This window comes from Choloepus didactylus, chromosome 14 (genome assembly GCF_015220235.1).
Source record: "Choloepus didactylus isolate mChoDid1 chromosome 14, mChoDid1.pri, whole genome shotgun sequence".
Taxonomy (NCBI): Eukaryota; Metazoa; Chordata; class Mammalia; order Pilosa; family Megalonychidae; genus Choloepus; species Choloepus didactylus.
The window spans coordinates 41,882,079-41,895,710 of record NC_051320.1 but is presented as its reverse complement, the minus strand read 5'-3'; the positions used below and the strand labels follow the sequence as shown (position 1 = coordinate 41,895,710).

The following is a 13,632-nucleotide window of genomic DNA, read 5'->3' as shown; positions in this document are numbered from 1 at the left end:
CACTTCCTTCTTGCCTCCATGGTTTCTGTTGAGAAATCTGCACATAGTCTTATCAAGCTTCCTTTGTATGTGGTGGATCACTTTTCTCTTGCTGCTTTCAGGATTCTCTATCTTTAACGTTTGATAATCCCACTATTAAGAGTCTTTTGTGTAGGCCTATTCAGATCTATTCTGTTTGGGGTACGCTGCGCTCTTGGATTCATAATTTTATGTCTTTCATAAGGGATGGGAAATTTTCATTGATTATTTCCTCTACTATTGCTTCTGCCCCTTTTCCTTCCTCTTCCCCTTCTGGGACACCAATGACACGCACATTCCTGCATTTTGTGTTGTCCTTAAGTTCCCAGAGACATTGCTCATATTCTTCCATTCTTTTCTCTATCTGTTCTTTTGTGTATAGGCTTTTAGTTGCCTCGTTCTCCAGTTCCTGAGTGTTTTCTTCTGCCTCTTGAGATCTGCTGTTGCATTTTCCATTGTGTCTTTCATCTCTTGTGTTGTGCCTTTCATTTCCATAGATTCTGCCAGTTGTTTTTTTTCGAACTTTCGATTTCTACCTTATGTATGCCCAGTGTTTTCATCATACACTTCATCTCTTTTGCCATATCGTCCCTGAACTTTTTGAATTGATTTAACATTAGTTGTTTCAATTCCTGTATCTCAGTTGAAGTGTAAGTTTATTCCTTTGACAAGGCCATAACTTCATTTGTTTACTGTAGGTTACAGTTTTCTGGTGTCTAGGTATCTGGTTTCCTTTGTTACCCCAATCAGGTTTTCCCAGACCAGAATGGGCTCAGATCTCAGAAGAGGGAAATATTCAGTATCAGGTCTCCCTGAGGTTGTGTTTTAGAAGACTGAGGTACGCTGTGAGGCCTCAAGCCACTGTGCTTTTCTGCCCAGCAGGTGGCACCTGTCAGCTTGTAATTCCAGACTGGTGTAAGGATGTGTGGCCCATGGCTGTTTTCCCCCAGGCTCTGGGGTCTGGTTCTGAATGGAAGGCAGGTAGTAGAACTTGGTACTACCTCTTTCCTCTTAGGGAAGATATACCCCCTAGGGAGATATCATTTGCATTTGAATAGTCTCTCTGACTCTGCTATCTCCAGTCTTGTCTGAGTCAGAGCGCTGGGAACTGAAAATGGCTAAGGCTTTCTCCACTGAGCCAAAAAAGGGACAGAAAGCCCCCCTTCAGGGCCAATCTGCGGCCACCCTCGGTTTCACCCATCGGCCAGAGATAGCACCTGGTTTTCTGGGATCCCCCTCTCTCCCAGGGAAGTCCTCCAGCTCTCCAGGTCAGTCTTCACCAAAAGCCTTTGCTTGTTGGGGATTTGTAGCTTGTATTGAACAGTCAATATGTGTTAATTAAAGCCCCAGTTGGAGCTGGACTGAGGTATATTCACTTGATCAGAGAGTGTTCCTCTCTAGCACAGTGAGGCTTTGAAGCTTGGGCTACCATGGGGGGAGGGGGCTCTAGGCACAGGTCCGCAGTTTTTACTTACAGATTTTATGCTGCAATCTCGGGCATTCCTCCCAATCCAAGTTGGTGTATGATGTGTGAACAGTCATGTTTGTCCCCCAGCAGTTATTCCAGATTATTTACTAGTTGTTCCTGGTTGTTTATTAGTTATTCTAGGGGACTAACTAGCTTCCATTCCTCTCTATGCCACCATCATCTTCTGTCCAAGAATTATTTTAAGTTACTTCGAAACATTGTATTCTAACTATACACCCTAAATAGGGAAAAGGCACAAAGACATACCAAACTGCACTGAGAGGGCCTGTTGTCTTTGGTAATTTCAATGTTATTTTCAAACTATTCTATATGCATGTGTGTGCATATTAACATAAAACAAATAATTATGTTAATGCCATCTAGAATCAAGACTTTGCAGATAAGAGAAAAACGATACCAATATAAAATCAAATTAAGTAAAAATATCTTTTTTTTCTCTTGGAGTGGAAAATTATATTTAGAGACTACAGAATTGGAAATATCAACATGAATTCAGAATGTTTTCTCTTTCTAAAACAATAAACATTCTCTAGCCCTGTCCAGTGAAGACACACAGAAACAATAAAGGAACTCAGTAATTAGAGTACCATGGAAATTCTCCTTCTTAGTCTCCTAAGTCTCCTTCTTATGAAGTCTCCTTCTTACTCCTAACCCCCAGTTCCACCCCTTGCAAAGACAAATAGTATTTCTAGCATTCTAAGCACAAAGCCACATATACACAGCCCTCCTTTCTTAACATCCACATGGAAGCATACTATACACACTATTCCGCACCTTGCTTTTTCACTTAACTTACCTTAGAGCTTGGAGCCTATCAGTACACATAGATCTGCCTCATTTATTTCACTCTGTCTAGTACTCCACTGCCAGTCTTATACAAGATAAATTCCCAAAAGAAAAACTCCTGGTTCAAGGACCACTCCTTGAATTGTACTACACTCGGTAAATTAACTATCTGACGTTCCCTAAACCCACTAAGGTCTTTCATGCTTTTGCTGATGTCATTCTCTCCATGCAGCCAATCTAATATGAGATGAACTCCAATTCCTCCTGCAAAACTGTTTCCTCCTACTAAAAGTGTTATTCCCCGTTAGTCCTTCTCTTACTCAATTCTCCTGTGTCCACAGGCCACTCCCAATCCCAAGCAAACCTAGAACACCCTCCTCTAAGTTCTCATGGCATCCAGTTAATGGTAACACTGTGGTAACTGACCATACAAAGCAGGTCTGTTTCATCACTACACAGTAAATTCCTGGAGAACTAGGATCCTGTGTTTTCTTAAATATAATCCCACTTAGTAAGTATCTCACCAACAACTGAATGAATGGATAAATGAATGAAAGAAGAAAGCCTTCAGCATCCTTCTCTACCCTACTAATCACTTAACGACCAATTCAATGATATATATTACAATTCCCAAATTCTTCTACCTCCAAAGAGGATCTATATTCTCTGCACCTGGCATGGGCTCAATAAATATTGACTGAATACATAAAATACTTTTAGAGGATGTCTACATCTGGGATTTGTTGCAACAAATACACCATAGTATGAATCTAAACGAAAAAATACTTGTGGCGTAGGTCTGCTCAAATAAGTATTACAAAGAAAGCACCATCAGAGAACCACTATTTTAAATTATTATGAAAATAACAACTTACCAGTTACCTGTAACTGTAACCTTCCACTGTGGTTATTACTAGTTTCAGACCTTGGTGAAGCAGTGGCCATGTCACAAAATTCAGCTTAAACCTAGAAAAAAGTTAATTTATGCATGTGTTAAACAAAAGACTGCAATTTTCAATATTATTAAAATTGAATCAACTAAGAAACTACACCCTAAAACTTAGTTCTTATAAGCATTACACACTTCCATTAAAAGAATATGGCCACTTAATCACATCTCAGACAATTTGAGCAACAAAATAAATGGTGACACTAAGAGTCTAGGGTCATGTATTGATTTACTTGTCATATTCCAGTGACTTTCCAGCTTAAAATTTGAAGGCAAGTTTTCCCTAAGAGGATATCAAGTACCAGTATCTTCAAATGTTGACAAGCTATTACATCGTAAGTACCACGAATTCATAATTTAATATCATACACACTACATATTCACATTTCCAATCTTTCACAACATATAACAAAGTTATTAGGAAAACTGGACGACCACAACCAAGGATGTTACAGAGTACACACAGTTCTGACAGGGAAAGCCAATATCAGGGAGCAGTTTTAAGAAGATATTCTACTAAAAAACATGGGAATAGAAGTAATTTAAAGTGTTCAAGACATATTAAATACAAGACTGTGACTCCAAATCATTATTCAGTATGCATTGTATTATAGGGTATAAAAACTGCCACCCCCCCCCCCACCCTATGGAATGTTAAGTTGACAACCAAGATAGTCAAAGTCTCCCATAATTCAATATCCCACTATTCCTGGTTGTACCAAAAAATAAATAACCAGCAAATGATATCTCTTCTTTAAAAAAAGCATTTACACTTAAAAAAATGGGATGAGGTGGGATTTCAATCTCCTTAAAAATGTTTCTTCTAGAGCTACTAAAAAACTTGCATTTACAAAATAGTTGATAAAAATATTCCTTTGGATTGTGTAAGAAGGGAGAAACAGGAAACACTAATAAGACATGGTATACAAGATAAACCAGACTTGGCTTCTTTCTCTCCTGCTTCATCAGAGGCTGGATTCTCTTCATTTTTAGTTTCTCCATTTTCTGCAGGTAAATCTTCTTTAGTTTCTTGGTTAGCCATTTCAGCTTGTTTTCCCTTTGCTCCTCTTTCGGTTACACTTTTCAGTCTGAAGACTTATCCTTTCCCACTGCCTTTTTGGCTTTGTTTCCACCTTTGCAGGAACAAGCTTAGCTGATAGCCTTACCGACCTCCTCCTGGGCTGCTCACGAAGCCCAGCTGCTGGCCTCTGCCACCCGAGCTGCTGCAACCTGCGGCAGGGGCACTCTGCATTCATTTTACAACTTTTTTGTTAAGTCTACAATTACTTCAAAACGCAAAAATTAAAAGACAATAGTCCAGAAAAATTCCAAACTTGGACATTCATGGTGATAGCATATGTAAAACTAGCTATCCTCTGCATGGAAATATGGTGTTTATCTAAAGGGGAAGAAGGAATACAAATTTAAAAATTTGTCATTTTCTTCCTTACTAATGATAAAAATGGAATGAAATGAACCAAGATGCATGCTTGCAGAGAATCTGCAGCAATGGGCAAAATACACAGAGGGAAAATTAAAATATTTAATCATTGCTAGTTCTCTTTAATGTGAAAGATATTGTTTAACAACATAAAAATGTATTGTGTGGCATTTAGTTTATCCATAAAGTCTGAATAACAAATCTCTTGAGACTGAATCTTTTACGTCAAGTAATACATGTATAATTGTGTATACACGTATATAAAATAATAAGGAAACATTAAATTTGCCATAACCTCATCCTCAGATCTTTCTCACATTAAAAAATAAAATAATAAATGTAAGAAAAGATAATAGAAAATAAAAGATAAAAGCCCTTCCCATCATTTCCCTGTCATGTTCTTCTCTGTAAGGTAAACTCTGGGTTTTCCTGCAGCTTTATTTTTAAATGGAAACAAAAGGGAACATACTGTACACACTGACCTGTACCTCACTTTTTTTCTTAAAAATCCACCATGGAGATCTTTCCATATCAGCAAACACAGATCGACCTCATTCTCTGTCTCCCTCTCAGATTTATTACAATTGATTTTTACCAGTTCCCTAATGGACTCCAACAATGCTGCAATAAACATCCTTAAACATGTATTTTAGCAAACTTTTGTAAGCATTTGTAAGTATTTCCATCAGATAAATTCCTATTGGTGATGCCATCGGATCAAGAGTATACGTATTCGTAATTTTGGTTAAGTAGTGCCAACCTGCATTCCAGAAAGGCCACTCCAACTTACATCACAACTGACAGTGTTTGAGGGTTCACATTCCATGTGCTTGAGAACAATTTATTTTTGCCACTCAAGCATAAAATAAAATGAGATGACTGTTTTGATTTGCATTTTTTAAATTATGAATGAGAATTAGCATCTGTAACAAATCTATTGGTAGTATGTACTTCCTTTCCTATAGACTAATGATTCTTATACTTCATCCTTTTCTCTTTTGGGGTATCAATATTTTCCCACTGATTTGTAGACCATGAAATAAGCCCTTGACTTGTAATATGCATTTTAACTTTGTTAATGGTGTTTTTTCCATATAAATTAAGAAAGAAATGTATGTAGTAAACGAAAGCCTGCCTTTCATGGCTTCTGCATTTTTAACTTGGAGAGAAGGTCACCTCCACTCAAAAATAAGTGATTACATGTTTTCTTCTAGAGTTACTATTGTTTAAAGTTTAAATCTTTGATCACATTGGAATATATTCTAGTACAAGAAAGGATCCAGTTTTTTTTCTTTTCAATTTGATCTAACACAATTCAATGAATAAGCACTCTTTAAACAGATTTCAATAGTCAAGTCTTATCATTAATTCAAATTTATATGCATATGGTTCCAATTCAGAGTCTCTTCTATTCCATCTATCTGATTTCCTTTTTTGGTACCAAATTATTGTAGCTTTATAACGACATAATCTTGGGCTGGTGTAGGCCACCCTCATTTCCCTAGTCAAATTCTTTTTTTTGGGGGTAGGGGGGATGAAAATGCTTTAAATATTTTTAAAAGCTTATTATTTTAAAACAATTTCAAATACAAGTTACAAGAGTAGGAGAAAGATGCCTTTATAACCTTTACCCAGATTCACCATTTTTAAGATTTTGCCACATTTCTTTTATTATTTCCTCTCCATATATATCTATATACACATTTATCTGAACAACCTAGCAGTAGGCTACTGCCTTATACCTTAAAACTTTAATATATATTTCCTAAGAATAAAACTATTCTCTTAAATTTTTAAAATATAGTGTCCAGTCCAGCTTTACATATTGCATTGGTTGTCACATCCCCAATAAATTTTCCATGTTTCTTTTTATAGATAATTTTTCAAGTTCTGCTCTGCCCCCAAATTTTTATTTTTTTAAAAGACAGAGCAAATTACTTCACCTTTCTTCTGCATGCTATATATTGCAAAGCTCAATTTCTATACACCCTTAACTTACTAAAGGTAAACCAGAACATTCTGGGCAAGACTGAGAAATATTAATGTTTACCTTGTTCTTCCCGGTTCACAGTCTTTTCTATGATCCATTTAGAGCTTCCCCCCAAATTCAGGGACCTAAAACCCTAAAAATTATTATATAATCTACTTGTCTGTAGTTGGATATAGATAGAGAAAAAGACAGACAAGATAAACAGTTGTTCACTATTTGATTAACTGATTCTGGTTAATATATATTCAGAGGTGCTAAGACTTCATTTTGACCAATGCTTTCATTCTGCATATGAGAAAACAGACGAAAGATTATCTCTAACTGAGGACACATCAACGATCGTGTCTACGTGAGAAAACCAGAAGTGGAAGCCAGATTTCCTTTCCATCCACTTATAACCAGATTTAACATTTTCACTCACATACAGTGGTAGTTGAAGACGTTAAAAGGAATGTTATCAGGAAAGGCAAGTAACAGCTTGAGAAGAGAGTGCCAGAGCCCTTAGAAACACAGCTGTATAACTGATGGACAGAAGAGGAGCCAAGAATAGAATTAGTTTTAAAAGTACTCAAAGAAGAAAAGAAAATATGGAAGAGGTGTACTGCAGAAACCAAGAGGATAGTTTTTTTTTTTTTGAAATAAATTCAAAGCTATAGGAACAGTTGCAAAAACAATACAAAACCCATACACAGAACTCCAGCATACCCTGACCCCCTTCCCCCGATACCCCACTCCACCAACTTTAACATGCTGTCACACTGCTATTTCTTTCCTTCCCTCCCTCCCTATCTATCATCCATCACCTATTGCTCTGTCTTCTAACCATATGAGAGCAGGCTGCACACATCCTTGAACAAACAATATAATTCACATACACAATTCCCATGAACAAGAATATTCTTTTATGCAATCCCATTAAACGCAGCTAAGTAGTAAAAGAGATTCAACATTGATACAAAGCTTACATTCTGTATTTCCTTTTTTTTTTTTCCTTATGTCTCAACTGTATCCCTTTGAGTCTCCTGTCCTCCATCTTCAGATCCCATCCAGGATCATCCTTGGCATTCAATTGTCATCTATTTAGGCTGTCTTTCTTTTTTTTTTTTTTCCTCAATTGTGGAAACATATAAAGCCTAAATCTTCCCATTCCACCCCCTCCCTAGCATTCCATTAGTGGGATTAATCACATTTAGAATGTTGTAATGCTATCTTCTTCCCACCATCCATTACTAGGAATTTTCCTTCACCTCAAACAGCAACCCTACACTCATTTCTTAACTCACCATTGCCCCTTCCCCCATTTCTCTTAACCCATACTCTACTTTTCATCTCTATGGTCATATTCTCTGATAATTTCTTTGTGTTTACTGTGGGGCTTAAAATTAACCTCTTAAATCCATAAAAATCTTGTTTTTCTTTGATACCAACTTAATTTCAATAGGACACATAAACTATGTTCCCATACTCCTCCATTCCCCCACCTTTAGATAGTTCTTGTCAAAAATTACATATTTTACATTTGAGTTCAAAACCACTGATTTGTCATTAGAGTTTGTGTATTTTATATCATGTAGGAAGTAAATAGTGGAGTTACAATTCAAAAATTATTGACTTCTATTTGTATTCCACTGTGGTCAGAGAATGTGCTTTGAATATATTCAATTTTTTTTTTTTTAATTTATTGAGGCTTGTTTTATGTCTCAGCATATGGTCCATTCTGGAGAAAGATCTGTGATCAGTAGAGAAAAATGAGTGTCCTGGTGATTTGGGATGTAAGGTTCTATATATGTCTGTTAAAATTCTCTATATCTCTTTTTACTTTCTTTGTTTCTCTGTCGGTAGGGCTCCCTTTAGTATCTGAAGTAGGGCAGGTCTTTTACTGGTCAAGTCTCTCAGCTTTGTCTGTCTGTGAAAAATTTAAGCTCTCCCTCAAATTTGAAGGACAGTTTTGCTGGATCAAGTATTCTTGGTTGGAAATTTTTCTCTCAGAATTTTAAGTATGTCATGCCACTGCCTTCTCACCTTCACGGTGGCCGCTGAGTAGTCACAACTCAGTCTTATGTTGTTTCCTTTGTATGTGGTGAATTGCTTTTCTCTTGCTGCTTTCTGAACTTGCTCCTTCTCTTTAGTATTTGACAGTCTGATCAGAATATGGCTTGGAGTGGGTTTATTTGGATTTATTCTATTTGGAGTTTGCTGGGCATTTATGCTTTGTGTATTTATATTGTGTAGAAGGTTTGGGAAGTTTTCCCCAACAATTTCTTTGAATACTCTTTCTAGACCTTTACCCTTCTCTTCCCCTTCTGGGACACCAATGAGTCTTAAATTTGGACGTTTTATTTTATCTATCATATCCCTGAGATCCATTTAGATTTTTTTCCCCATTCTTCTTTGGTGCTTTCATTTTCTGTTCTGTGGACTTTTAGGACACCGATTCATCGTTCAACTTCGTCTAATCTTGTATTATGAGTATCCAGAGTCTTTTTAATTTGGCCAACAGGTTCTTTTGTTTCCATAAGATCTTTTATTTTTTTATTTACTCTTGCAATTTCTTCTTTATGCTCTTCTAGGGTCTTTACGTCCCTTATATCCTGTGCCATGGTCTTCTTCATGTCCTTTACATCCTTTGCCATGTTTTTGTACCTCAATTGTAGTTCTTTGATTAATTGTGCCAAGTACTGTGTCTCTTCCGATATTCTGATCTGGGTATTTGGGATTTGGTTCTCCGTATCATCTGGTTTTATCATATGCATTAAGAGTTTCTGTTGTTTTTGGTCTCTCGGCATTTGCTTTGCTTGATAGGGTTCTTTCACGTTGTAAAAAAAACAATAATTTTTCAGAAATACAAGTTGGTGGCGTACACTTTCTCTAACTAACCAGCAGACGGTATCTGCGAGTCACCTATACCCCTCAAGTCACTTTTCCTCAACTTTGTCTTTGTGGTGTGTGGGGAAATGATTCTTGTGGGGTTCACTTGGTGAACTCAGTTTGGGTCTGTTGTTGAAGCTGTCCGCCCTGAATGTGGGGCGTGTGTCTGGGTGGTTAGGGAGGCAGGGCAGCTTTAATACTCAAACCTCCCAGGTGTTCCTGGAGATTCAAGGCTGTTGCAAGAGTCTAAGCCTTCATTTCCGTTTTGCCCCAGATTTTCTCTGTTGCTGACCCACAGACCACCGGCATTGACGTAGCATCCCTGGGTTTTCCAAGTGGGACCCCCTTCTCAGCTGTGATCTTCCAGGACCTCTGCTGAGGGAAGGCTGTGCCACGTCACAAGTGCATGCCGTCCCTCAAGGGAAGTACTGGGCCGCCGGGCAGTGCAGGGGCGCTCTCAGCCTGATGCAAAGATGGCTGAATGGGGCATCTCACCCCCCCTTTTCACACAGTTCCTCCTTCCCAGCTCCGGGACAACTGGCGCAGCTCTGGGCTGTGGGCACTGCCCCGGGCAGGAGTGTCACCAGCCAGCCGAGGAGCCAGCTGCAAGCAGTGGGGTTTCTTTCTCCTTTTGGCTCTCCCCTCTGCTCCCCTGGCCCTGAGGGAATCTGCAGCGGGCTATCCTCTACGCCAGACACTGAGAGGTTGGCTCAGCCCGCTCCTGCCGTGCTTCACCGCGCAGTTCCCACCATCACAACTGCAGCCACTCCTGGGTTTTTTCCTCTTTTTTTTTTTCTTTAAAAGAACCAGTCCGTCTCCAAACGCCAACACCCAGCTTCCCCACATCGCAGCGTGGCTGTGGGTCTTTTGGCTGGCTTATTCAACCGTTTCAGAATGCAGACTTCTGGTTTCACCAAGTGCACAGCCCCTGTGGTTCTAGCAGACCTTGTCCAGCTGGCGCATCACTGAAACCGGTATTCTGGGTCACCTTCTGGTCTTTATCTAGTATCTTTCACAGAGGTGTTTTTTTTTGCCCTGTCTCACCTAGCCGCCATCTTAGGTTCTCCTCAAGTACATTTTTTATTATTGAAAGTAAGCCAATAAGTTAAACTGCAGGTCTGAGGTCACACTCTTAGTACGTACATCTCCTTCCAGTTCTGCTGCTGCCTCCAAAGGGCAAGTCCATCATCTCCTGCAGCAATGACTAAAACAGCCTTCTAAGTGCTAGAGTTTTATTAAGAAGAGTTTGCTCAATGGGATCCAAGGTTGCTGAGGGCATCAAAAAAGACAAAGAATGATAAAATGACTACTGGATTTCCCATTTAGAAGGTGGCTAATAACTTTTAGTTTTAGTAGAGTAATAAGCATGGGAGCTACAATGCAGTAAGTTTACGAACTGATTAATTCGAGTTGGTAAATTCACAGATTCTGAGACCCCATTCAGGCCAATGTGCTCGTTCTACAGATGACAAACAGGCTCAAGGGTTACATCCATCTAAGGGTACATCAGCTGTCATGTTCATATGAGAAAACCAATGAAAACGGGACCCTTAGATAATCAATGGACACTAAAGAAAATCAGTGGAAATGGAAGGTTTTCAATTTCTAGTTGTAATAACTGGTCTATTAGATATTTTGAAAGGCCCTCCTTCTTTAATGCAAACAGATTCTGGATAAATTAAAACAAATGTACTTTTCAGGTACTGTTGTGTTCTCGGGAAGTATGGAAATTTTCAAGCCTGTTCCTACCATATAACAATAGCAACCCACTCTGGTGGGCATTCTTACGCACTATATAGATAACACATTTTAGGTTTTAACATATTGGAATAGCTAGAAGTAAATACCTGAAACAACTAAACTCCAACCCAGTAGCCTTGACTCTTAAAGACGGCTGTATAACAATGTAGATTACAAGGGGTGATGGTGTGATAGTGAAAACCTTGTGGATCGCACTCCCTTTATCCAGTATATGGATGGATGAGTAGATAAATGGGGTCAAAAATGAAATGAAAAATAGGGAGGGATTGGGGAGATGATTTGGGTGTTCTTTTTTATTTTTATTTTTATTTTTTATTCTTATTCTGATTCCTTCTGGTGTAAGGAAAATGTTCAAAAATAGATTGGGGTGATGAATGCACAACTATATGATGGTACTGTGAACAATTGATTGTACACCACAGATGACTGTATGATATTGAATATATCTCAATAAGACTGAAATTTTAAAAAAAGTGAGTTGAAATAACAAGGCAATGGTGAGTAGTGAGCAAAAAAAAGTCAGAGTGTTGCCTTGGATGCACATGCAGATAGTAACACTGGGATCAAGAGACAAAGAACTGAGCCTGCTGCAAGATGAGGGAGAATTAAGCGGAGCCCAAGTCAGTAGTGATCTATTACATGCAGCAGAAGCATATATCTATGCTCTCAGGAACTCAAATTTAGGCCAGTGGGATTTCGCCAAGATTAAGAGCAACTACATATGAGTCCATAACTTAGGAAATCAAATTTACAAGAAAATAAGCCTCCACAAGTGAGAGTCAGCAAAAACAAAAAAGCAATAGTTTCCAACCTCCAACTTTAAATATTATGGTTACCAAATACAAACTTTTACAAATTAGTTCTAGCAATAAAAGATGAAATAAAACATGATCAAGCAAGAAAAGACTATGAAAAGTTTTGCATGTTTGCAAAAGAACCAATTTTTTTAAGTAAACTTTTAATTTTAGAATAGTTTCAGGTTTATAGAAAAAATTGTGAAGATAGCAGAGTTCTCATAAACCCCACACCCAGTTCCCCCTATTATTAATATCTTACATTTGCCTTTTTCACAATTAATAAAATTAATTATATACATATACATTATTATTAACCAAAGTCCAAACTTTATTCAGATTTCTTTAGTTTTTACCTAATGTCCTTTTTCTGTTCCAGGATTTCACAGTATATTTAGCTTGTCATGACTCCTGACGTTCCTCTTGGCTGTTCTGACTTTCCTTGCTTTTGACGTCCTTAACAGCTTTGAGGAGTACTGGTTACATATTTTTTTAAATGCTCCTCAACTAGAATTTGATGCTTTTTCAATTATTAGGGGTTGTGGGTTTGGGGGAGAAAGAGTGCTATTCTCATCACATACTATCAACATGACATCATTGTTGATGATCACCTTCCTGGCTGAGGTAGCATTTATCAGATTTTGTCACTGGAAAGGTACTTTTTCATGCTTCCATACTGTACTCTTTGGAAAGTCACTATGCAAAGCTCACACTTAAGAAGTGGGAAGTTATGTTCCACTTCCTTCAGGGCAGGGTATCTACATATATTATTTCACCAGACAGAACTTTTAAGATTAAAATGTACAATAACCGAACGATTTAAAATTAGTTTAAAAAGAACTTAAGAACCAGTAAACCTGAATATAAATCTGAAAAAAATTATTTAGAAGTAGCACTGAAATAAACAGATAGAAGATACCAAAGAGAAGTTAAGAGATATGAGATAAAGTGAGAGATCTGAAATGCATTTTCTACAAATAGTAACAGAAAATAGAGAAAGAGGATGGTGATATTGGGAGAGAAAAATGATTTAATTTTCTAGAACCAATGAAAGACATTTATCCACAATGATAAGAAAAATATATATAAAGAGGCAGGATATGTATAAAGAAATTCACTTAAAGACACACAGCAATGAAACTCCAAAGCAAAGAGACCTGTGTTAAAGGCAGCTGGAGAGAAAAGAGATTACATACAAAGGAAGAGAATAAAATGATAGCAAAATTCTCAGTAACAACAATGCAAGCACAGAAGAATGTAGAATAAGCATCTACAAAGGGCTGATTCAATTCACACTAATTTAATCATCAAAACTCTCTCTGGGAAACATGGAAGGCATTAAGACATTTTCAGATAATAAACTTTACACTTAAGAATGCATGCCTCCAGTAATCAGTAACTGCTAATCTGAACTGCAAAAAGTGACAAACATGGTTCAAAATTGGCACCATCTTGCCTTAAAAGGGAAGATGAACACAAAAAATTATGAATTTCAACATACAATCAGTCCTCACACTTCATTTAATAACATATTAA

General features: G+C 37.7%; 1 protein-coding gene across 6 annotated transcripts in view; it reads right to left on the bottom strand.

The window, feature by feature from the left end:
* Window positions 1-13,632, bottom strand: part of WWP1 (WW domain containing E3 ubiquitin protein ligase 1) — a 128,809-nt gene that overhangs the window by 92,493 nt on the left and 22,684 nt on the right. For 5 of the 6 annotated variants that reach the window (XM_037802833.1, XM_037802839.1, XM_037802837.1 and 2 more), the window contains one exon: window positions 3,169-3,259. In XM_037802833.1, the coding sequence (XP_037658761.1) occupies window positions 3,169-3,238 (70 nt within the window). In that variant the 5' untranslated portion in view covers window positions 3,239-3,259. Of the gene's footprint in view, window positions 1-3,168; window positions 3,260-10,684; window positions 11,421-13,632 lie in introns of those variants that run through there. The other variant, XM_037802838.1, reaches the window with a different exon arrangement.